The sequence below is a fragment of the Sminthopsis crassicaudata genome, chromosome 3 (genome assembly GCF_048593235.1).
Source record: "Sminthopsis crassicaudata isolate SCR6 chromosome 3, ASM4859323v1, whole genome shotgun sequence".
NCBI lineage: Eukaryota > Metazoa > Chordata > Mammalia > Dasyuromorphia > Dasyuridae > Sminthopsis > Sminthopsis crassicaudata.
This window is the reverse complement of record NC_133619.1, coordinates 263950526-263977708: the sequence shown is the minus strand read 5'-3', so window position 1 is coordinate 263977708 and position 27183 is coordinate 263950526. Positions and strand designations below refer to the sequence as shown.

General features: G+C 36.7%; 1 protein-coding gene across 2 annotated transcripts in view; it reads right to left on the bottom strand.

Annotated features, from left to right (window-relative positions):
• SETD4 (SET domain containing 4) overlaps window positions 1-27183 on the bottom strand; it is a 39972-nt gene that overhangs the window by 9606 nt on the left and 3183 nt on the right. For both annotated transcript variants that reach the window (XM_074300677.1, XM_074300676.1), the window contains 6 exons: window positions 27060-27167; window positions 23666-23761; window positions 18642-18679; window positions 12501-12589; window positions 8200-8629; window positions 571-745 (listed from right to left, as the gene is read on the bottom strand). In XM_074300677.1, the coding sequence (XP_074156778.1) occupies window positions 571-745; window positions 8200-8629; window positions 12501-12589; window positions 18642-18679; window positions 23666-23761; window positions 27060-27167 (936 nt within the window). The remainder of the gene's footprint in view (window positions 1-570; window positions 746-8199; window positions 8630-12500; window positions 12590-18641; window positions 18680-23665; window positions 23762-27059; window positions 27168-27183) is intronic.

The following is a 27183-nucleotide window of genomic DNA, read 5'->3' as shown; positions in this document are numbered from 1 at the left end:
CCATAGTAACCAATTCACTGTATTACACAAAGCAGACACTCAACAAATACTTATCACAATAAGTCCCTATCTAATTGTGTTCAATCAAGCATGATTTGATACATTAATTTCCATATTTTTCCTCTCTATTCAATTCAGTATACATTTCCTGAATATCTATTACAAACAAACAGCGGTAGACACTAAGGAAGAAACAAAAATGAATAAGGCATGATCCTTGCCCTCAAGAAACTTACAATCTAATAGCAAGAAATAAATATGTACATATATAAATATGGCAGTGTGGAAGTATACAAATGGTAGAAAGAAGTATGAGTTAATATTATTTCCATCTTTTTTCAGTTTGCTATGCTTTTTTCTATCAACAGCAGCCTTGCACTAATCAGCTTCCCCATAGAATCCCAGTTTTCTTTCACTAAAAATTTAAGCTGCAAACTCAAGTCAAGAACTCACTAAATAGGACTATAGAAAAGAAAATAGATCATGAACATGTTCTCCTTATTGAATATTATATTAAAATGCTTTAAGAATTCACTTGCATCATTTGCACAGGAAAAAACTTGACCTGACCTATTGATATATAAACAGCACTATGTGGATTATTTATGGCAACAAATCCATATTCTAAAAGCAGCCGGTGGTTATCATGAGGGCCATAGCAGATGAACAGTTCTTCATATTTTTTGCAACTTGAAGTAGTCCTAATTTCATAACAACGGGTTTTCTCATTAAAAGCTGCATTTACCTACAAAGGAAAACAGATTAAAATCACACTTAAGAGACATGATTAATTCCAAGGTCGATAAGTGGTTAAAATATGTCGAATGACACACATTTATTAAGTACTTACTATGAGCTAAGCACTAAGGATAAGACAAAAAAAAGTAAAAGACAAAAGTTCCCTGCCTCTGAGGAGCTAATAATCTAGTGAATGTGGTGGTAGCTAGTGGTGGTAGTGCAAAGTAAAGAGCTGATTGAGTTCAGAGTCTGGAAGGCCTGGGAACATCCAAGTTAAAATGTCTAGTTGGCAGTTTGCAATGTAGGACTGGAGGTGGGAAAAAGAAAGTGTAGGGCTAGATACATAGATCTTAAAGTAATCACAGAGATTACTAAACCATATCAAGTCAGGGGGAGAGAGAGGGGGAGGGAAAGGAAGAGGGAGACAGAGAGAGAGAGAGAGAGAGAGACAGAGAGAGAGAGAGAGAGAGAGAGACAGAGAGAGAGAGAGAGAGAGAGAGACAGAGAGAGAGAGAGAGACAGAGAGACAGAGAGACAGAGAGACAGAGAGAGAGAGAGAAAGAGAGAGAGAGAGAGAGAAGAAAGGAGAGAGAGAGAGAGAAGAAAGGAGAGAGAGAGAGAGAGAGAGAGAGAGAGAGAGAGAGAGAGAGAGAGAGAGGAGAAGAGAGAGAAGAGAGAGAGAGAAGAAAGGAGAGAGAGAGAGAGAGAGAGAGAGAGAGAAGGAGAGAGAGAGAGAGAGAGAGAAGAAAGGAGAGAGAGAGAGAGAGAGAGAGAGAGAGAGAGAGAGAAGGAGAGAGAGAGAGAGAGAGAGAGAGAGAAGAAAGGAGAGAGAGAGAGGAGAGAGAGAGAGAGAGAGAGAGAAGGAGAGAGAGAGAGAGAGAGAGAGAGAGAGAGAGAGAGAGAGAAGGAGAGAGAGAGAGAGAGAGAGAGAGAGAAAGGAGAGAGAGAGAGAGAGAGAGAGAGAGAGAGAGAGAGAGAAGATAGGAGAGAGAGAGAGAGAGAGAGAGAGAGAGAGACAGAGAGAGAGAGAGAGAGAAGAAAGGAGAGAGAGAGAGAGAGAGAGAGAGAGAGAGAGAGAGAGAGAGAGAGAGAGGAACAGAGAGAGGGAGGGAGGGAGGGGAGAGAAGGAGAAAGAGAGAGACAGAGAGAGAGAAAGAGAGAAAAGGGGAGAGAAGGGGAAAGGGAGAGAGAGAGAAATACAGGGAGAGAGGGAGGTAGAAGCAGAGGGAGAGGGAAGGGGGGGAGAAGAATATATACTAATGATTCAGCAAAGGCAAAGTGGTCAGATAAGTACATAGATTTAAAAGTAAAAATCGGAAATAATTTAACTCATGTGAAATCAGGAGGGAAAAATAGAGGGAAAGAGGGAGAGAGACAGAGACATTGTGTGTGTGTGTGTGTGTGTGTGTGTGTGTGTGTGTGTGTGTGTGTGTGTGTGTGTGTGCGCACGCGCGTGTGCATGTGCGCGCGTGCATGCACAGAGCTAGGGGTGGAATACTTACTGATAACTGAACAAAGGCAGTGGAAAAGTGATCAAACAGATGGCAAGAGAACGGAGAAAGCAGTATTATGAAATCCATAAAATCTGAATTACTCAGATATGAACAGTTTAAATTACAAACTATAAATGTCCCCATAAGATCACAGATTCATCACAAATCAGTTTATCATCCAAGTTGGTAGAGATAAAAGAGAAATAGTCAATATTGATAAGGATATGAAAAGACTAGAACTACACACATACCATGAAATATACACAGAACCATGAAATAGCCCCAATATTCTGTATATCATGTGGAATAATGCAAGAAAAGGGAATAACCTGCTCATATAGACCCTTTGAACCAATGGTTCCATTGCTGGTCATACAACTTCAAAGAAGTCAAAAGACAGAAATAAGGGCCTAATTTATACCAAAATTTCACCACAGAATTCCTAGAACTAGAAATAAATAGGTCCTCAACAACTGAAGAATGGCTGAAAAAATTATGATATATGAACGTAATAGAATACTAAATTTGACAAATATGAACAAATCAAATTAACATAGAAAAACTTATATGCACTGAAGCAAGGCTAAACTTATAATTAAACAAAAGTAATGACTACAATACTATATATGAGAGATCACTAAAAGGAAGTCAAACACTAAATAACTGAGAAAGCAGTGGTCTCGGAGAACAGATAATGAAACCTATTTTTCTCCTTTTATTTTAAAAAGATAGGATATTATTGGGAGTGGGTACTGTAGATATTGTCTAATAATTTCATAGCATTGTATAGCTTTGCTTTGTTTTTTGGGGTTGGTTTTTTTTTTTGTTTCTTTTTTGTTTTGTTTTTTGTTTTTTCAAAAAGGAAAGCTTAATTTGGAGGTCTAAAGAAATCTAAATGATTCTGATGTAAACATAAAAATTATTATTTTTTTTAACAAAAAAATCAGACTCATAGATTTGACGTTTTTTAACTGAAGGCAATTATAATAGCATGTAGATTCAATTTCTCAGGCACAGAAAAAAAAACGAAGGAAAAATTTTGTTTCTTGCTTCAAGATATAAGTTACACAATTAGGCTTAAAAAACTACAAACATATTTATAGCTTATAGGTAACAAATATGAATAAATATACTAAGAATTAAAAATATATATATATATTCTACAAAATAAGGAGTGGATATAAGTTTTAAAAGCAAGAGATTCCCAGACCAGAGAGAAAACTGAAGACTATGTCTAAGATTTGTTGTTTTGTTTTGTTTTGTTTTGTTTTCTTAAGAACACCTCAGGCTTTAAAGCACGGACAAGAAATCTGGACTCTAGTTGGGCTCTTAACAAAAAAAAATTTGAAGGGCAGTACCAAAAAAATTGGTTTGGTGCATCCCAGGAATGGAACATAAAGGTACCATCAACTTAAGTAAAAATAAAATCTACTTCAATGACTGCAGAGTCACAAAATACTTTACTTAGCGCCTCTATTATGTTCACAGCATCTTTCTACATTAATATTCTTTTATAGACATTTGACATCTTCAGCAGTTATACTGACAATCTTACCTCTCCTCTACTCAAGATTATGTTCTTCCAAAACTGTATTGAGAAGACCTATTCATTAGTTATTCTATTTGTAATTGTAGGATTTCAAAGCTTGGAGGCATTTAAGAATTCAGTTAGTCTAATCCCTCATTCTAATGAGAAAACTAAGTTCACATATACATATAAGCGTATATATAGCTATATAAACATTATATTCATTTATTCACAAATCTGTGAAGACATAAAGTTTACTGCTTCCTCTCCCAAACAGGAGTTTTCTGATCATCAAGATGCCTTTCACAATGTGGTCTCTCTTTCTCCACAATCTAGCTATTGTACCACTAAAAATCATTTCACAGCATGCCTTTGTCACAAGTCATCAGTTCCTTAGTTGGAAACATTAATCCTGAAATCTAAACTATGTGTACACTAACCCTTGATCATCCACCACTATAAAAGAATAGAACAAGGAAAAGAATTGGCTTATAATTCTGCTTACAATTAACAAGTACAATGAATTTAGGCAATTAATTTCAATAAACATTTGCCAAATATTTACTATGAGTAAATACTAGACACTAAAGATAAAAATGTAAAATGACAAAGTGAAAATGTCCATAATACAATCAAAGTTATAGAACAGGGATCAAAAGGAAGAGGCTGAGGTTATAAAGATATGGTAGCATCAAATACAAAGTATTTTTCCTAAAGAATTTAATGGCAAAAATAAGGAGATATATGGGATAATAACACAAGAAGAGAGAACGGTCAAGGGAAGGTTCTGGATTTTCTTTTTTAATATTACTAGTGATCTTCTTTTCTCAAATGACTTTATATTTCCTTGTTTGTGTACTAGGTATGTGATGCAGTAAAATATAATTTCCATGAGGGCAGTTTCCCTTCTGCCTCTCTATCCCCTCATGCCTGGTACAATGCATGAACATAGTTGATACATACTGACATATTGTCAGTACATATTGATAAATATAATAATACTAAATAACTAAAATCAATATAGCATCTACTATGCGAAGCACTTTACAAATATTAACTCATTTGAACTAATGTTGAAAAGACCTGAACATGTCTTTAGGCATTAAGGAATTAAGATGGGAAGAAATTAAAGATGAAAAAAGGAATGTCAATGAAGCAAGCCCCCAAAGGAGACAGAAGGTGGTAGAATGAAGTGTATCTTGTGAAAGAGAATCAGAAATGAAAATGTGGGAAAAGATTTTGATTTATGGAAGAAAGGGTTAAGAGAATCATCCAGTGGAAATATTTATGGAAAAATAACACGTTTAACATATATTGAATTACCTGCTGTCTAGGGAAGGGAGAGAGGGGAAGAAAGGGAGAAAAAAAAATGGAACACAAGGTTTTACAAAAGTGAATGTTGAAAACTATGCCTATATTTTGAAAATAAAAGCTAAAAAAGAAAGGAATCATCCAAACGACAGTCTTGATTTTCTCAGAGAAGTAAGAGGCAAAGTTGTCTGCTAAGAGAAAGGAAAATACCAGAGCATTAGAAGAATGAGGAAAAGAAAAGCTCTAGAATATCTAGTGATATCAGATGAATAAAAAAGATGGCAGAGTATGTTACAGAAGTCCCACTTGACTGGCTATACAGTCCCATGATTTCCTCTAGCATTGTGCAGCAGATTAAGCAGAGAAGCAGAAGACAATGGGAGGAAGAATGAGTGGCTATGATCCACAGAGAAGGGCATGAACAGCAGAAGAAGAGGGAGGTAAGGAATTCAAAGGGGCCAATGCCTTGTTAAACTGGTTGACAAAAAGGTCCTGTAAAGGAAATAAAGGCTGGATTATATGTGACAGATCAAAGTCTTCAGATAGAAGACTAATATTCAGACAGGGAAAGTGCAAAGACAGGAATTTGAAAGTTCTAGATCATGCAGGGTGATGGTGAGGTTAAAGATATGATTATCAGTAGTAGTACTAGTAATAGTAGCAGCAGCAGCAGCAGCAGCAGTAGCGGTAGAAGTAGTGTGGAAAAAGAAAAATGGAAAAGAAAATGACGAACTGGGAAATAAGAATGTATGGAGAAGCATCAATATGAATACTGAAGTTAACAAGGACGAAAGCAATGGTTGAGGTGGAAAAGACAAGTGGGATTAAATGCTATACTCATTGAAAATGAAATTTTTCTACCTACCTCGTTGTTAGTTACCAAGAGATCATGTGTAAGAAAAAATATGCTGGGAAGCAGGCAAAGTTATAAGAGTATGTATAAAGAGCATCCTCATCAGCTACATGCTGGAGAGCTACCAAATGCAAGAGATGAGATTATCATCCAGGAATGTTCTCCATAATAACAAAATATTTTTACTCTAACAAGATGATTTTAAGATACTTGATTATCACCAAACTGTGGGTGCTGTTCAGAACAGAGGAGTTAGGATAGAGCTCAAGAATCAGGAGTCAGGAAGACCTGATGTTTTATCTGATCTCAGACACTTACTAGCTACATGATCCTGAGCAAGTCACTTGTCTGCCATAATTTCCTCAGCTGTAAAATGGAGATAAATAATAGGACCGGTATACCCCCCCAAGGTTGTTGTGAAAATCAGATGATATAATATTCACAATATTTGTAAATCATTTTGCAAATTTTAAAGTACTATTAAATGCTAGCTAGCTAGGAGAAATAAAGAGAAAATCTCAAAGATTCATGAAAGCTGAGGACTGGCAAGGACCCAGATACTCATAATACCTATCCTAATTCTGCTACCTTAGGAGTGAAATAATCAAGAGATGGAATAATACATTTATATAACACTTTAAAGTTTACAAAATTCTCTCCTCACAAAAACCCTGTGAGAGTGATAATGCAAGTATAATTTATCCCCATTTACAGATGAGTAAAGTGTCTGTATTTAAATCCAAGTCTTCTGACTTTGAATCCAGTACTTTTTCCAGAATACCATACTGAGGAAATTATACAAGTCAATACAATTATACAAGTCATTCTCTTTTCCATTCACTCTCCATCTTAATGCTAGCACTTTATTGATCACTTCATTTAAAAGATCAAAGAATCTGATCTACAAGTACCAACCTCAAAAGGCTATAAGGAAAATACTTTACAAATCACAAAGCACTCTGTAGTTATATTAAAAAACATTAATAGTATCATAAAGCAGCTCTGTTCAGCACAATCAGGTCTGTTCACTCCTTATCCTTACTACAGGTAACCTAACCCCACCTATTATGTCCACATATCAAACTGCAAACTAGTTAAATAACCTAAATGGTCACTGGTATAATGAAATTTCTTTCCTCCTAAAGAGCTGCTGTAATAGGCAGCATACATAAGGAACCAGAGTTTCAATAGAGGAATCCAAGGAAAGGGAAAGAATTATTTTGGAACATGGAATACTGCTGAGCAACACTAGATTACTTCAAGTGGGGGCTCTGAGCAGCATGAGGCTTTTGGAAAACAAAGAGAGAGTCATGTGGAAGAAAAAGAGCTTTTTAGAAAGAGAGAAAACAGCACGCTTTTAGATACACACAGTTCTTGGCATCATCCAGGACACTTTGTTCTCCCTCATCCTACATACACAAGCAGGTGCCAAATCTTGCAGTCCCTATCTCTACAATATCTCTTGCCTCTGCCCCTTTCTCTCCAGCTATCACTCTAGTTCCAACCTCATTAATTATCATCTTGCCTATTAACAATTTCCAAATTGGTCTCCCTGCCACAAATCCTTCTCCAGTCTCCGAATCCATCCTAGAAACCACTGCCAAAGTAATTAATTCTCCTTAGAAGTAGGTCTGACATTTTTCCCCTACTCAGTCACTTCTAGTGACCTCTGGTTGTCTCTAGAAAAAATAATAAACACTTCGGTTTAGCTTGTAAAGTCCCATACAATCTTAGCACACCCTATCTTTTCAACAAACCAGGCTGTCCCTCACACTATCCTACATGCTTGAAATAAATTTTCATCTTTATTTTTGCCCCTCAAGAGACCCTTTCTTTCCTTGAAACACAGATTAAGCATTATCTTCTGAAGAAGCCTTTTCTTCGAAAGTCCCAACTAGATTAAACGCTTCCTTTCCCAAACCTTGTAGTTAACTATTTTGAATATATTTGTATTTATTTTATATTTATACTACGTATAAACATACATATGGAGATAACAAGCACATATAATTAACATATGGATATACATGCACATATATATAGATATCTATAATTATACCTATATTTTAAATGCATTTGATGTCTTCTTTATTTGAACATAAGTTTACTGTAAGTAGGGGCTGTTTCATTCTTTGTATTTCCAATGCTTAGCACCAAGCCTGGCACATAAAAGTACTTAATAAATTTGTGTTGATTTTTTTATTCCCCCTCTTACACAAAGTCAAATTCTACGTGCATGGTGGTCTTCCTCATAAAAAGCAAACTGCATTTCTTACCTGAACTCCTGGACTGTGATTCAACAGATCTAAATACGGAGCTAAAGCATACACATCTGGCTCTGCTGAAAGACATTTCTTTTGTGCATGTTTCATGTACACTGTTCTGGTGTTAATGGTACACCAAGCCCAAAGAAACGCATGATAGTGAAAAATGTGTTCCACATCCTCAGTAAATAAAGATTGGAGAGAAGAAAAGAATCCTCTTGAAGAAACAAACAATTCCCGAACTTGTGCCTTCTGCTCTTGGGCTTTTATTTTTAAAGGTTTAGGTAGAAGTCTCACCACTCGAGGATCCAAACAAACAAGACAAGTATAGTCTTTTGGTAAAATGTCCAGGTATGGCTTCCAGGGAGACTTTTTTCCTGCATTATTTTCTGAAATTAAAAAAGTACACAGGGCCAGCAAGGGAGATATAGGAGGAGTCCACCTATTTAAAAGTAAAGATTTTGAAAAATCAATTAATTTTTTGTATAAATTATGAAATAGGTTAATTCTCCAATTTTAATATGTTCTTTTACTTAACAAAATCTGTTCCCTCCTAGAAATTATTTCGCTTCACTTGAAGTGGACTACCATGGTAGTACATATTCAATACTATGGCATTAGTCAAGCTTCATGAAGACCTGCATCAGGGTTTGGTTCATTTTATAAGGCCCTCTTTTCAGAACAAGATTTGTTGTTCAGTCATTTCTGTCATGTCCAATTTTTCATGACCCCATTTGGGGTTTTCTTATCAAAGACAATGAAATGGGTTCCCATGTCCTTCTCCAGCCATTTTACAGATGAGAAAACCAAGGATCATAGTCACCATCTGATTCAGGCTTTTCTGATTCCAGATCAGGCCCTCTATCTACTGAATCACCTCGTTGCCCAGAAAAGGATAGATAATTTATGTGCGCACCTGATTCCTCCACAGCTTTAGCAGAACTAAATGTAAGAGAGGTGAGGGGGAGAGAGAGGGGCGGGACTGACAAACAGTAGCTACAACCTCATGTAAGACTCATATTGTGTCTTTCTAGCCAGCCCTCATTCTCCAGATTTTACCACCTAACTCAGCTGTCTCCTTCCCCACCCCTGTGGGCCTCTTCTTCCATTGGTAAATTGTTCCTGGTACCTTCATTTAGGGAAATGATCAAATTAGTCATTCCTTATTTTCCAGACTTTCCCTACCCATTTTCATGTCTCCTTTTGATGGGGGTGTGAAACTGTGTTCCCTTTAATCTGTAAAATTAATTATGCTCAAATTGTGTCCTCTTTTGATCTGCAAAAGAAGAGAGATTGGGGTCTCCCAGACTCCAGAGAGTCTATGAGAGAGGGCATAACCTCCTGGCTGGGCTTTTCTAAGGCAAATCACCCCATTGATTTTTTGCGGATGCAGACCCTTTTCAGGAAATTCCAAATTCAAAGTGATTTCCATTCAATTAGAGATTTAGACCTGGGAACTTTGGCTTTCTTTTCAACCTGAAACCTGAGCATCAAGATTCCCTATTAAAAGGCAATTTTAAACTCACTTCTTTGCAGAAAGTCCAAAGTAGCATGCTTTGCCTCTCTGGCATAGCTGCCAGGACCCTTCCTGCTGCAAAGACATTCTCTTCTCAGTGCCAGCCTCATTTCTCTAATAAGACTTTGCTACTCGGGAGTCAGTCTCCCAGCAAAGCTGACTTCTCATCCAACAATAAAGTTCCATTTTTGCCACCTACAACTCTTCAGGTTCTTGAATTCTTTCATGAAGGACTTGCACTGACCAAAAGAGGATTCCCACAACTCTCTGACTGCCACTAGAACCCCATCACTTTTACACACTGTCTTCTATATTAGAATGTAAGCTCCTTGAAGGCAGGCTTCCTTCTGGCTTGTATTTATACCTGTAGTCCATTGCTTGGCACAGTAATAGGCACTTATTAAGTACCTGCTAACTGGCATAAGCAGATATTGATAGATATCTAAAATGTCATCCCCAAACGCAAAAGCAAGCCTCCATGGTACTAACTCCATGGTTAGTAGTGTGTGAGATTGTTGAGGGGTGAGAGATGCACTAAAAGGGATGGGGTCCCCAGGCCAGTGACTCAGGTTTTGTGAAAGAATTCACAGTCCCAACCTCCAAGTGAGGTTTTGGCAAAAATGGGTTTATTTTCACTGAGCAGCTCTTTCTCAGTGGGCTAGGATCCTGATTAGGAAGATAACCAAGATTTGGGATACAGATTTCAATTTTATTTAGCTTTCTATGGCCTGGAGCTAAGGCACGATCTCTAGATGAACTTAGGGACTAACTTCCAGGTCAATAATGGGTGGTGACTATTCCCTAGGCCAAGATCTCCAAATGAACTGAAAGTGAAGATTTTTTAGGAGTTTCCCTGAGGTCAGGTGGAAAGGGTGTGGGGAGGGGTTGCCAGCAGATTCAGGGTTTTCTAACCCAGGCCCAATCCCCACAAAGTCAGGGGAACGCAGAGTACTTATTACATTAAGGGCATGAGTATGTAACATTCATCAAGTACACCAGCTGAGTGACATTGGAATCTAATATAATCTAATTTTTAACAATGCATCCTTAAAACACATACATACACTCCCTTCTCAAGGCTTCAGGCAACACATTCTCAGTTTAGGGTTAAAGGTTAGGGTCAAATAAAAATAGTTTCTTCTTTCCCATTATCAAATACATTTTTCTTTGCCCTTCTTGAATATGAAATCTGAAATCAAATCCTTCAGGTAAACTACTTAAGCCTTAAGAAATACTCTACCATGCCCCTGTAATTAAGGGATGGGAATGGATTATATCTGAATATGACAAGCCTAAAATTTGTAGGTAAACCCTTTGTTGAGAATTTAAATATATTTCAACATACTTAATGTGTAAGAGTCAAAAGTTACTTATTCAACCTTATGATTAAATACATGAGGAGAATTATTATTACCTTAAAAGACCAATAAATATTTAATGAGACTTGTTGCTGTATTAACAGAATCTCCCTCTTTTTCAAATAGATTAAATCTCATGCCAGAAAGGTATGTAGCACTTGGGTGGGAATGGAGCACAATCTAGTACAGGCTGTACCCCAGCAAACCAGCAGTAGGCCTTAGGGACTATGGAAACAGTGGCAGCAGTGGTGGTTTCCAGACCTCTCAGCCCAGTTAGTGGGTCAGACATCCCTTTGCAGCCAGAGAGGTGTTTTGGGGTTCTCCAAATTCAAATGTTTATAATTATCTCTCAATGACCTTAATTTGAATGTTTGTTAGGTGGGTGAGGCCCCACAAGATCCTGTCAGACTAGACCTCATTCCCTCTCCACAAGGTCCTGTTAGACTAAACCTAGCTCCCTCTCCGGACCCCCCTTTCCCTTTCTGGTGCTGAGCAAATCCCTTTGTTTCCTCTCTTTTGTTTCTGGGAAAGTAAGCTCCGAAGTCCAGCCAATTCGAGGAAGAGCCAGGGGATGGGTGAGGACTCTGCTTTAGGGACTACATAAACTTGCTGAGAACTGCTCACCCTGCACTCTCTTGCTGACAATTTTGGTGAATATGTGTGTCCTTTCTCATGAGAAAGCAATAAATTCCTTTTTGCCTCTCCTAAGACAAGTCTCTGATTAATTGAAGGGAGAGGTGAGGAGGCAGTGGCCCTTAAAATACACCTCTTGACTAATTTTCAATCACTATATGCTGCTAAGTGGCAAAGTGGATAGAGTTCTGGGCCAATAGTCACAAAGACATCTTCCTGAGTTCAAATCTGGCCTCAGACACTTACTAGCTGGGTGACCCTGTGCAAGTCACTTTTTGCCTCAGTTTCCTCATCTGTAAAATGAACTGGAGAAGCAAATGACAAGTATTTTTCTCCCAAACAAGCATCATGGGTTGGGGTCAGGAAGAGTTAGAAGCAACTGAACAACAACAAAGTTACTCCATGTACCTCAGTTCTTCAGCTGCAAAATGGAATAGATGGGAATCTATATACCCTTTTATCTCTAAATCTAGGATCCTTACACCAAACTGTCAGGAAACACTAGCTTTTTATAATCATAACTTAAGGTTCAAGAGCTGTCCAATTGAGGGCAGCTAGGTGGTATAGTGGATAGAGCACCAGCCCTGAAGTCAGGAGGACCCGAGTTCAAATCTGACCTCAGACACTTAACACTTCCTGCTGTGTGACCCTGGGCAAATCACTAAACCCCAATTGCCTCAGCAAATTAAAAAAAAAAAAAAAGCTGTCCAATTGGTCAAATTTTCTAACTTGACAAATATACCAGCTATTAAGAACTATTAAAAAAACAAAACTTCCACTAAGGGAATATGTGTATTATTACTTACTTAGTAATATAATCTCCCAAATAGCTTTTAATTACAGTGTCTGTAGTGAGTAAGCATTCCTCAGGCAATGAAATAATCAGCTCTCCTGGCTTGCAAAATAATAAGAAAAAAACAAATTTTAAAATCTCTTTTTCAAGAAAAATCTATCTGTAAAAGTTATTCAAATGCACAAGCCTATTATTTAGGAAACATTACAGAACCAACACCATTGGGTTAGAAGCCTAGCCTCAAGCAGCCCATCTATGACTTTATGAGATATCAAGTTCTTTTTCCTCAACCTGATTTTACAAGGTAAGTAACCAACTCCCACTGCCAGGCTTTCTTTCCAGAAGTACAGAATATGGCACATGTGAGGCTCCTTGTGTGAAATATATTAGTAACTCTTCCAGGGAGAATTCAATTCTACAAATATGTGCCAAGAAAGACTATTAAATCTTATATGGATATAAAGACTATTAATTAAGATAATTAAGAAATCATGCCTACCCTCAGAGAGCTAAGAGATTACTTAGGGGAGACATGGAAAGTATACAAATTATTAAAAGAACAATTATGATAGTAGAGGCCTGAATTAATAAAAAATAAATTTTATTTTTGATGTCTATAAGCCCAGAAACAACTTTTTAAAAATCCTTTTTCTCTCAAAAGTATTTTATTTTACAAATGCCTATAAAGATAGTTTTCAACATTCATTTTTGTAAGACTTTGTGTTCCAAATTTTTCTACCTTCCTCCTTTACCTCCCTTCTTTACCTCCCTTCTCTACCAAGAAAACAAGCAATCTGATATAGGTTAAATATGTACAATCTTTTTAAACATATTTTCAAATTCATCATGCTGTGCAAGAAAAATCAGACCAAAAGGGGAAAAACCATGAGAAACAAAAAGCAAACAAAAGAAAAAAACAAAAAAGGTGAGAATACTAATGAAAATCCACTTTCAGTCTCCATAGTTCTCTGAATGTGGATGGCATTTTCCATCTCATCTAATGGAATTGTCAAAAAGGGGCATTAGAGACCATTTGATTCAACTGCCATTCATAGTCTGTAATCCCATGAGCAGGATGGTAAGTTGCCAGATCCTGGGCTCCTAAGCTCTCATGCGCTTCTTTTAGACCAAACCTCTAGAAGGAAATGGACAGAGAGGTCCAGGCAGCAGGTGCCAACCTAGAATGTATCATTTATGGGAAAGTCCTGTCTTAGGCAAGAGACAAGTCAGTAGAGAAAGCCATAATCCCTGAACCATAGGTCAGTTACCTTTTCAACTAGAAGCTCAGAATTCCTGGCTTTGGTACATGTCCATAAGGGATAACTGGGTGCTGCCCAGATAAATGATGAGACCTCCACCAATGTCCCTATAATTTTAGCTTCAAAATGGCTGAGGCCTGGATTGTTGCTCACTTCCCCTTTACACCAAGAAACTGAAATGACTGAAACAATAAACTGGGGAAAAAAAATTTTATATTCAAGGGTTCTGATAAAGGCCTCATTTCTAAAATATATAGAAAACTGACTCAGATTTATAAGAATTCAAGCCACTCACCAATTAATAAATGACCAAAGGATGTGAACAATTTTCAGATGAAGAAATTGAAACCATTTCTAGGCATATGAAAAGGTGCTCCAAATCACTATTGATCAGAGAAATGTAAATTAAGACAACTCTGAGATACCACTACACACCTGTCAGATTGGCTAAGATGACAGAAACAAATAATGATGAGTGTTGGAGGGGATGTGGGAAAATTGGGAACTAATACACTGTTGGTAGAGTTGTGAACTGATTCAGCCATTCTGGAGAACAATTTGGAACTATGCCCAAAGGGATATAAAATCGTGCATACCTTTTGAAAAATGGTTTCTATTGCGCTTATATGCTAAAGATATCATAAAGGAGTAAAAGGGACGCACATGTGCAAAAATGCTTGTGGCAGCCCTCTTTGTAGTGACAAGAAAATGGAAATTGAATGGATACCCATCAATTAGAAAATGGCTGAATAAATTGTGGTATATGAATATTATGGAATATTATTGTTCTGTAAGAAATGACCAGCAGGATGATTTCAGAAAGGCCTGGAGAGACTTACATGAACTGACGCTGAGTGAAATGAGCAGAACCAGGAGATCATTGTACACAGCAACAACAATACTGTATGAAGATCAATTCTAATGAATGTGGCCCTCTTCAACAATGAGATGATTCAGGCCAATTCCAATAATCTTGTGATGAAGAGAGCCATCTATACTGAGAGAGAGGACTGTGGGAACTGAGTGTGGTTCATAATATAACATTCTCACTCTTTTTGTTGTTTGCTTACATTGTGTTTTCTTTCTCATTTTTTCTTTTTGATCTGATTTTTCTTGTGCAGCAAGATAATTGTGGAAATATGTATAGAAGAACTGTACAAGTTTAACATATATTGCATTACTTGTCATCTAAGGGAAGGAGTGGGAGAAAGGGAGGAAAAAATTTGGAATACAGTTTTACAAGAATAAATTTTGAAAATTACCCATGAATATGTTTTGAAACTAAAAAGCTTAAAAAAAAAAGCATTATATGAGTACAAGGAGCAGAATATTTCCTTGAACTTCACCTCATCTAAACTCTGAACAAACACTGTGACTAAGGCCTTCTTCGATAACTCCTCCCAGATCCCTGCAGTCTCCCTGAGTTCTGTTTGAAAGACGTTAAAGAGTCTGGTTATTTGCACAATCCCCTCTCAGAGATGGGTAGTGGGAACCTGTTATTTTGGATCTCTCCCCACATTCAATTCATAACAGTTTTTTATCCACACATTCCAGGAGGAAGTGAAGGTCTGGGTACAGCCTCAGTTCCTCCAGTCTTATTCTCACATTAAAGGGTGGAACCTCTGCAGACTAAATGTCAGTCTCATTTCTACAATCAGACATAGCCAGTGACAGGGATTGCAGGAAAGATCCAGCCTCCTGCTCCCTGGAGGCCAATTCTCTTTCTCAGCAGGCTTGGACTTAGCAAAGCCCATAGGACTCCAGGAGAATAGACATGGAGGCCAGGGCAACAGCATCCCCACCACCTGGAGACAATTCCATCTGAGTGAATGGATTTTTCCAAGATCATTAGAAGACACAAGAGTTTGTTTATGTGGCTGCTGCTCACTGTGACACTGGAACCTCTGCAATGTCAAGGGTTACTTGTACCATTCCTTTCCTTTCCTTGTGCCCTTCCCTTATTCCCTTCCCTTTTATTGTTTCATTAACAAGTTTCTGAGATGAAGATGAGGAGGACAGAGGTCAGACATACCTGTCTCCTCCAATCAGCAAGTGACAGAACACCTGATCATCTCTCACCTTCTCTCCACACTCTCTCCCCAAACCTCAGCCTGGGGACACTGGCTGGTAACAATAGTCAGGCTCAGGACAGTAGTCTATGGGGGCCTGTAGATTTAGGACACCAGTCAAAAAACAGTTACAGGGACAGAGTCCCCTCTATCCACTCACCCTCATCCCATCTCCAAGGATAACTTCCTGCCTCTTCAAAGGGAATAACAGAACCCTTTCTAGGTTTCTATTATGCCTATTGCAGGGAGAGCCCCATTTTGGACCTGATACGCCAATGGACTGGAGCAGGAAGCTGATGCCATATTATATTATGAGATGAAGATGGATGACAGCAAAATCTTATGACAGCAGCCCACCATCAAGTAAACACAAAGAGAAGGCTATTGCTTATTCTGAATATGGCAAGCAAAATCAGGTAGGAAATAGAACTAACCTAGGAAGGCACAAGTGCCAGTGAGCCCCTCAGAGTAAATGTACTCAGGGTGTTCTTAGAGATCAATAAAATAAATCATTCCTCTCTTTGAAGAAAAAAAATATCAGCTCCTCAATTGAACACACAAGGAAATTAGATATGTAGGGAAGTCAAGTTTTTTGTTCAAGATCTTACAAAATGCTGATGCCAGAAACTAATTTCACTTTACCAGACTGGTACTCTATTGTCTAATGTTACTCAGGTGTCCAAAAGACAGTGAATTATTGCAGGGACTAGAATTTAAATTATCAACAATGTAACTAATTGGGCTAAGCAGAAAAACCAACTGACAGCTACTAGGGTAGTTGGAAGTCCCCCAAATTTAAGCCCTGTTTTCAGTTTTTCATAAATATAAATATGAAAAATAAATTAAGACTAGTGACTTTGGAACTAAAAAGTGTCAACATGGCAGTATGAGAAGTTAACAATTGAGTCTCTTCAATCTGTCTCCTATACAAATAAAACAACATTTATTATAAAATCTCTAAAACACAAAATCACACAATAGCACCCACACTTGTGCATGAACACATGAGGTGTTTTCAATCATATCCTTCCTCATATTTTAAAAGATCAAACAATTTCTACCCTAAACAATCTGCTTTCTCCCCAAGCTGCAAAAAATTAGATGTATTTATTTTATCATAGGATAAAGTTAAATATGCCTTTCTGAAGAAATAAAACTACATAAAATAAATATTTTACAAAATTATTGATACTTTATTTTTACAATTTCTATTTTCATATTATATCCCCTACTCAAAGCCATCCCTTTAATAAATAATTTTTAAAAGAACAAAAATAGTACAGCAAAACAAATCAACACATCAAAACAGTCTTGACTAATTAAATGCAATGTTCCAAATCCACAGGTCCCCATATCAGTAAAAAAAGGTACTGAGACTTCTCATATTTTTTTCCTATAACCATTCTTGGTTATAACTTCATAGCATCAGGAACAAATAATGATGAATGTTGGAGGGGATGTGGGAAAACTGGGACACTGATACATTGTTGGTGGAGTTGTGAAAGAATCCAGATATTCTGGAGAGCAATTTGGAACTATGCCCAAAAAGTTATCAAACTGTGCATACCCTTTGACTCAGCATTGCTGTTATTGGGATTATATCCCAAAGAAATACTAAAGAGGGCAAAGGGACCTGTATGTGCCAAAATGTTTGTGGCAGCTCTTTTTGTTGTAGCTAGAAACTGGAAGTGGAATGGATGTCCATCAATTGGAGAATGGTTGGGTAAATTATGGTATATGAAGGTTATGGAATAGTATTGCTCAGTAAGAAATGACCAGCAGGAGGAATACAGAGAGGCTTTCAGAGACTTACATCAACTGTTGCTGAGTGAAATGAGCAGAACCAGAAGATCACTATACACTTCAACAACAATACTGTATGAGGATGTATTCTGATGGAAGTGGAAATCTTCAACATAAAGAAGATCCAACTCACTTCCAGTTGATCAATGATGGACAGAAATAACAACACCCAGAGAAGGAACACTGGGAAGTGAATGTAAATTGTTAGCACTACTGTCTATCTACCCAGGTTACTTATACCTTCGGAATCCAATACTTAATGTGCAACAAGAAAATGGTATTTACACACATATATTGTATCTAGGTTATATTGTAACACATGTAAAATGTATGGGATTACCTGCCATCCGGGGGAGGTAGTGGGAGGGAGGGGATAATTTGGAAAAATGAATTAAAAAAAATTTTTAAAAAAAAATAACTTCATAGCATTGTTTCAATTATTGTGTTGTTGTTGTTTTTCATCGACACTTATGATGTCATATAATTACTGTAGTTTATATCAAGTTCAATTATGTCTTTTCATGCTTTTCTAACCTCATCATTGATGTTCCTTACAACAAAATCACAAATAATATAAATAAAAATAGAATAAATAATTAAATTACACTTCTCTCTCATAATTTTTTTATTATTTTAAATTTAAATGCCAATTACACTTATATCCCATGACTTTTTTTTCCTTTTCTTTAGTTATTTTAATTCTAAATTTAAACACCAACTAAGATGCCTGTCCATATGTAAAATAGAACAGAAAAAGAATTATATAAAAAGCTGCAAATCTGTATTACAGTTTTTCAAGTAAATTCAACATGTTATTTTCAAATCTGTTCCCCTTGTCTATGATTCTTACTGATCTTTTTTCTTCCAAACACAAATATTAAGCATAATTGTAAAGAAGTAACAGAAATATGGGGAAATAATTTAATTTAAACTACAAAAAAAAAAGTAAGTATAACTATAACTAGTTAAGTTTTATTTTTTTTTCCTAAGAACTAAAGGGTAGAGGAGAAAGTCAGTACTAACCTGCAAGGATTTCACAGCCATCAAACCTCTTCCTGTACCTAAAACAAAAACAATATATATATATATATTTTTTTTTAAAGTTACATTAGATTATTTTATTGAGGGGGCGGCTAAGTGGCACAGTGGATAGAGCACCAGCCCTGAATTCAGGAAGACCCGAGTTCAAATCTGATCTCAGACACTTAACACTTCCTGGCTGTGTGGCCCTGGGCAAGTCACTTAACCCCAGCCTCAGGGGAAAAACAAAAAGAGATTATTTTATTGCCTCAAGGTACAGTATTACCCTTCTTAAAGTTAAAAAGAAATCGTTGAAGTAATGCATAAAATTCTTTCCCACAAGTTTATAATATTATTTAATGTTCATTAAAGACAGGGACAGTCTCGGCACTAAGCTCTTCTTGAAACTCTTCTCCTTAGCTTGTGACACTGCTCTTTCCTAGATCTCCTCTAACCTAACTACTCCTTCTCTGACTCCTCTGCTTTATCTTCATTCTTGTCAAGCAAAGGAGACAGGAAAGGAGTAACTGGACAAGTAGGAAGAGAACCAGGGGGAGTAGAAAGCAAAGTTAAGCATGGCTGGAACTTTCAGCAAACAGAGGTGCGACAGAGGCAATGGTCAATGAAAAGGAACAAAGAAAAAAGTAAGGTAATAGCTTCTCTTGAAAAGAAAGAGATGCCCAGAAAGTCAATTCCTTTGTGTCAATCAATCAGCAACAAAGGGCCTAGTGTGCCAGAAATAGTGCTAAACAGGGAAGATACAAAGGGCAAAAAACTCTGCTCTTAAGAAGCTCTAGTAAGAAAAGGACATGCAAACAATTATGTAGAAACAAGATAAACATATCAATATATCTGTGGGTATATGTATGTGCACACATATAGAGGCATACATATAGATATCCATCTATCCATCCATATACATATATATGTATACATGTGCACATACACATACACACAATATGACAAATTAAAAACAGCCTCAAAGGGTCTCAAAGTCTTTAAGATTAAAGAATGAAAGACTTCGGGGAACCCTGAAAGAAGTCAAGGAAGGTAGGGGACAGGGATGAGGAAATGGAGAGTGAAATACCTGGAGAAAGTGATGTGGTGTCCTATGGGAGGAACAAGAAAGAGGCCAGTGTCTTTAGATCATCAAATACATGGGACAGGAAAGGGGGAGGGAGAATAGAAAAATGGTTGGGGGGAGGGGAAGAGCTGTGAGCATTATTTATAAATCAGAGTTTCATAGTGGACAGGAGTATGAGAAGTTAAGTAACTTTTTCATGTTTTCAGTATATCAGAGACCAAGTTTATATTCTGATACCCCTAACTCTAAAATCAACTTTCTATGTGTTATACTTGCTGCAAAAGGCTCTCCTACAGCAGATATAAAAACTGTTAAGTTAGAGTTGAGTGGCAATTGTCACTCTGAGATGCTCATATAGATGGAGTCAAATAGAGAACATGTGTTCTTATAGCAAATCTATGAGATAAACTATGAAGAAGACAGAAAGAATGATGAGAAACTTTTTTTTTTTCCTGGTAACCTGTCAACTGTTATTTGATAAAGAAATATTTTTAAAAATTGGAGTGAGTCTGGAGCGGGACTGTTAAGAGTGATAGGTTAAGAAAAACTGGAGAGAAATTGATTTCCTAACGTGGCTAAAGAGAAAACAGAACAGAAGAAAGAGGATAGAGAGAGCTTCATTACTGATAAAACTTCTTTAACCTTTATCTTGTAAAGAAAATGAACAGTGTTGTTGTAGATAGTTATTTGTCATTCCAAATGAAATAAATGGAGTAGAATGGTGTCCTCAAAAATGAAGTTAAACTGCTACTGACGACTGTGGTGTGAGATCACTATTGCATTATTGTAAATAATTATCTGATTTGATTATTGAATTGTTATTGAAATTATCGTGTATATAATTTATTATTTGACCCTAGATTATTAAAGTTTTATTGATTATTGATTTCATTATTATTAAAATCACTAAATAATAAATTTATTATGTAGTTAACTGTAGGAGATCAAAGGATTTATTATAGAAAGATGTAATTACTATTGGAAAGAGTTTCTCTAGTTCATTAAATCAATAATATTTGTTTAATTTTATAAATTCATGAGAAAATAATCAAATATAACACTGGATTATCGTAGAATTTGAAACAATACGATTATTTAAAGGAATGAGACAAAGGGTATCTCATAAAGATGGCTGAAACAGAATTCAAAATGTATGTTATGATATAACACCAGAGATGTTAAACTTAGGGCCAGCCCCAAGTGGAGACAAACGATATTAAAATGTAATTAAGAAATGTTTAACAAAACACAATATAACAGATAAATCTGTAGTTTTCTAAGTAAATATGGCCCTCAGGAATTAGTTTCTATTTGTATCTGACACTGATAAGAACTAGATAAGGGGTACCTAAATGAAATTAGGTTTAATTGAGGTCTAGTGGCAGGTTCAGGGCACAGGAAGTCAAATGGAGCTCCCCTACAACCCGTTTGGATTTAGCGCAAGGATACAGAGTTAAATGAGGTCTTGTGGCAGTGCAAGGGTCCCCTGTAAAGGAATTTACAGACCCGAAAATTTAGATTGATAAAAGAGGTTTATTATGAAGTTTGGAAGTAAAGTTAAAAGTGTTAGGTAAAGAGAGGAAGACACCAGAGCCAGAGTGGTTCCAGTGGATAGAATGTTTGGGACCTCTGCCAAGAGAGGACTTCAGTTTGGCTCTTTTATAATAGGGGGCTTTGGCTGCAAGCTGAAGGGGCTCATGGGTGGAGTTCCAAATTGGCTTTGGGCTTGAGTTTCAGCCAGGGTTAGAATTTGAATAGAATTCAATGGGTTTCTGGACAGAGCCAGATAAGGATGAAACAGTTTGTGCTTGGGGTGGACTCCCCTCCCTGAGGAAGAGTCCAAGGAGATTTTCTCTTTTAAGAGTTTGGGATTTCCTCCTCAACACCTCTATAATATTTTCCTTTTCTCATGCTGGAATATCCATGAATGAATGAATTTCTAAATTCTTTCATTTATATTCTTTAAATGTAATGTTTCAGAATGGAAAAACACCAACCAACATTCTCTATTGCACTCCTATATGAATTTCAAGCTCAAAATGTCCAAAAGACAATTTGTTATCTTTTCCCCTAAATTCAATGTCCCTCCAATGTCCCTCTATCAAGAGTTCCATAATTTTTTCAGTCACCCGGGTTCTCAACCTATGCCAATAGACGCTCTCATCTGTCTCTTCATCTCTTAGGATCAACTTCTACGGTTCTATGGATTCTAAAATCATACTTTTTGCCCTCATCCCCTTTCTAAGCTTCTTTTCTGCATCTCTATCACTACATAGATCTTCCAGGGGAATTTCGAACTCAAAATGTCCAAAAGACAATTTGTTATCTTTTCCCTTAAATTCACCTTTTCTCCAATGTCCCTCTATCAAGAATTCCATAATTCTTTTTTCAGTCATTTTTTCAGTCACCTAGGTTCTCAACCTAGAAGTCATTCTTGATTCTTCTTTCTAATTGGCTAGGTGGTACAACAGAAAAAATGCTGGGCTTGGACTCAGGAAAACATGAGTTCAAATACAACTCAAATATTTAACTGTGTGATTTTGATTAAGTCATTTAACTTCTGCTTCAGTTTTTCTCACTACAAAATGGGGAAAACAGCACTTACTTCCTAGTGATATTGTAAGGAGAAATAAAATTCTATTTGTAAAAGTACTTAGTACAGCATCTGGAACATAGCAGATACCACATAAATATAAGCTATTATTATCCTTTCTCACCTTGCTCTATGTTGAGTTGTCAAATCTTGTCTCTTCTACTTCCTCTATCTCTCTCATTAGCAACCTGTATCCCCATCCACAGATCAACCAACCAACCACCTTAATTCAAAGTCCTCATTATCATCCTGAACAATTTCAATAGCCTCCTCATTATTTCCACCTTTTTCTCTTTCTAAACCACCATCCACACAGCTGCCAAAATTAATGTTTTTGACCCTGAAACTTTTCTTCTCAAGTAGATCCAGTGACTTTAGGATAAAATATACATACTTTTGTTTGGCATTTAAAGTCCTTCATACTTTATTGTCAACCTATCTTCCTAGGCTAATGACACAATTTTCCCTCCTGTATTTTAAGGTTCCAACCAAACTGCTTTGCCTGCTATTCCCTGCTCATGATATTCCATCAACCAGATACAAATCTTTGCAGAGGTTGTTCCTCCAGCCTAGAACATTCTTCCTCCTCACCTCATTTCTTAGAACCCCAAGGCTCACTGACCTATTCTATTGCCTTGGAAATGCTTATTTTATTTCTTAAGTTCAAAATAAAATAAATATTTTTAAAAAGCCTTTTCTAGTTCTAGTAGTTTTTAAATGCCTTCTTTTCCCCAAATTACTATATATTTATTTTATATATAAACCATACCTATTTTCTATGAATAGATTGTATACTTTACATATAATTGTAAGTTCTTTGAAGGAAAGTACTACCTCACTTTTACCTTCAAACCCCCAATCCCTAACACCCAGCAGATGCATAATAACAGCATATAAATTGCTGACGGATAGAAGTGTCAGGATTTCAGTTCATTTCCACCCAACTTCTCTTCAGTGACAGAGAAACCTCTTTACCATGGCAGCTTACTCTAACTATGGACAGTTCATATTGGAGGTACCTTCCCATATCTTTCTCAAGTTGGCTGATTCCTCCTAGAAGAGGAAGCCCTGGTTCTCCCAGACTGTACTGCTAACATATTTCCAAAGGACTTTATCTTAGTCCTCATCATCACCTCTCCCACATTTCAGCTCCTTTTAACATGTTGTCTTCCCTCATTACAATGTAAGTTTCTTAAGGATTTATTACAATGTCTAGGCACATGGTAAGCATTAATAAATGCTTGGTGATCTGACCACTCAGTTTGATAAATAATTAGTAGCTTCCATAGCTCATCTCAGTACTTCTCACCCAAAAAGAAAGGAAATTCTAAATTTACTACAAAACCTTACCTGAAAATCTTGTTGGTCTGAGACTGTGATCGTCGAATTTCCTTTCTTTTAGCCACTTCCTAAGTTCTATAAATTCTAATTTGTGGCTTTCACTCACTAAAAAAGAGAAAAGAAACAAAAATTAGTGTAATCAAATGATACAGTTTTTTACAAATGGCCTGAAGTGATGTCCAGGAATGATATCAACAAATTCAGTCTAGATGAAAATAAGAATAATTCATAAAACAATCACAGAACAATTAAGAGCTAAACTGTGATATGTAACAAAAATTCTAAGAACTCAGAGAAGGGATAAAAGTACATCTGCATTTTTTTGTTCAAATAAAATCCACATGTTCAGGCTATGAAGAGAACTAAAATGTATAGTTTTCATGACTGCTGCAGCACTGAAACCCCCTGCCTCACAGTCAGGAAGATAGTCAAGTGCCCAATTTTCCCTTCTGATATAAAATGGCCATGTGATCCTGGATAAGTTACTTAAAGTAGTCAAGAAATTCTCTGAGACTATACTTCTATCTGTATTGATAGAAAGATTCTCAACTAGAAGTTCTCTATATAAATAAGCTCAAAAATCCAAACCAAAAAAAATTCAGCTTAGTTTTGAAGGATAAATATTTTTCTGGTAATGGAAAAAGGGGGGAAGCCATCCTAACACAACACATTCAGGTAATTTAAAAACTACAGCCACTTGACTAGGGCTGAGTTTGTATATTGAGGAGCAATGGGTTAACAGTGAGAGGGGAAGAGAAAGGGAGAAATAGTGTGAAGATATATAAAAATAAGTTTGCAAAAAAGCCTGTATCATAAACTTCTTATTTTTGCTATGCTTCTTACATTTAAATATTTAATTTAATCAAATGGGGTAATCTCATTAAGGGATTCTTATTCTTTACTGACTGGAGTCAGTGCACATAGATTTCAAAAAGATAACAGGTTCCAGTTGCCCTATGATCTTCCACAAGCCTGCTAGTAACTGTTTTACCAATTGGGTAAATCATATAATTTATTACTGCTGTTGTTCAGTCATGTTGGACTGTTTGTGAAAGAAATGATTATTTCTTTCTTGTGTTACTGAATAATTAATGGGGATTAGGATTTAAGGAGTTTTCCACTCCCTTATTCAAAAATCAAGTCGTAGGAAATCTTTGATAAAACTTAACCCAAGCAGATGGAGAGAATTGGAGAATTCCTATCTATTGTGCTTGGACAGAGTAGAGTGGATTCTGGTGTAGAAGTGGATTCTCTCTTTGATATGTATGTTTTCAAGTCTCTTTAACCAAAACTTGGGTGATCCAAGATGTGTACCCCCAAGGCCTCATTAGAATGAGTCCCCATCTCATTTCATAGATATAACATAGATATAATTATATTTGCAGATATATGTATATACATACATATGCATATACTTACATGTGTGGGACAGGTGCTAGAACCCCCATTCCCAAATTAACTAAGCAGAAACATCTTCAGGTACAAAAACAAAGTATTTATTCAGTCCCTGCAGGGAGAGGCCCAGCACACCTGGGAAGCATCTCAGCAACCAACATGCCCCAGACCTGACAAGCCTGAAACAGTAACTGGGTAAATAGCAAAAGATCCAAGTCTTTTCATTGGATAGACTAAAAGGAAGTAACCATCACTGACCAATGGTCTCCAATGGTTTCTGCTTCTTGTGGGTCACATCACTTCCTGAAGCTTAGACCTAGAGTCTGACCTTTCTTGCCCTAGAGAACTCTAGGCCTAGGGATCATGTGACTTCCTTCGGACCTCTGGGAATAAGGATCACGTGACTTAGGCCTAAGGTCTGACCTACTCCATCTCATAGACTTTGAGAAAACTTCACCTGGTCTCATTCATACATGTATATGAATACATATACTGCACCTGTGTGTATGTGTATATATTCATTTTCTTATTAATTATTAACCAATTAAGGTTGATTGCCACCCTCACCATCCAAGGGAATATTGAGTGGGTTCCATGAAGAGTCTTTCATGAAGTTCAGTGACCCTTTTATTAATAAAACTCAGAAATTATGTCTCTCAAACTTATTTTCCATGATCCCATTTGGAGTTTTCTTGATCAACTAAGTGTTACCAGGACTAAAGACGTTGACCCTAAGACATAAGATGTTGCTGGAATAAATTCTATCCCTTAAAGATTAGGTTTGGTTGTGTTGTTGTCTTTCCTTCTCATAGAAGACCAACATGACATCATTAGGTAGGGATAAAAAGAATTAAAGAGAGAGGCAGCTAGGTGGCGCAGTGGATAGAGCACCAGCCTTGAATTCAGCAGGACGGGTGTTCAAATCTGGTCTCAGACACTTAACATTTCCTAGCTGTGTGACCCTGGGCAAGTCACTTAACTCTCACTGCCTCAGCAATTAATTAAATAACTAATAATTAAATAATTATTTATATATATATGTTATATATATAAATTTTAAATTATAAATAATTAAAAGGTAATGAATGAAACTATCATCAAAGCTTAACTGGTCAAAGGAACAATGGGTATAGATTTTCTTTGTACCTAAAAAACAAAAATTTTGCTGGGAGGCTTTTCAGGATTGATGAATACTTCTGAACTGGTCACCACTACAGCTTTGTATATAGGCAAGGAAGCTGCATCTATTAATTATTTTATTAATTATTATTTTTACTAATCAGTTATATTAATACAGCATCCTTGCTATTATCCTCTCTATGCTACTGTCAAAACCCCTTTTGTCAACTGCCTCATCTAATTGCAATACCAACCTTAAATAATCAAACAAGCCTAAATTAGGCTTACTCCAGACAAGCACGTTACAATCAACATGTCCGAGATAAAACTCTATCTCTAACCTTACAACTGAAGCTGCCCTCTCCAACTTCCACCCTCTCCCCAGCACTTGGGGCTCTCTACTGTCCTTAATTTAGCATTTTAAGTCCTCTGCTCCAGACCTGTCACATTACTCCCTATCATATACTCTATATTCTAATCATTCTGCCCTGCTTGCTCTCCCCAGAAATGGCATTCTCTCTTAGACCTACGGATGGTTGCACAGGCCTTCCCATGCTCGGCACTTTCTCCTTCCTTAACTCTACCTCTTAGAATCCCAAGCTTCTTTCAAAGCTCAGAACAGGTACCCCCTTCTACATTAACCTCTTCCCACTATCCCCAAACTAAATTACTTTATTTTCTTGTCGACATAGATGTATACCTCAAAAGTATGTGAATTCAGGACAAAGATTTATCCAGTCTTTCAAAGAACATAAAACTATTCCCCAAAAAAGTATTCTTTCAAGATGCACTCAAACATTTTCAGTAAGTAGCTTTTATATTCATAATCTGTTTTATAATAGACATTAGTCAAACACTTTGATTTTATCACTGAGAATAAAAATTGTACCTTTACTTGACTCTGAAGTTCTAAATGATTTTCTTCTTCTCTGTCTGCTTGTTCTTCCTCTTCCTTTCTTCTTCATGTTGTGTATATGATTCCATATAGCTGCCTCATCTAGGAAAAGAAGTGT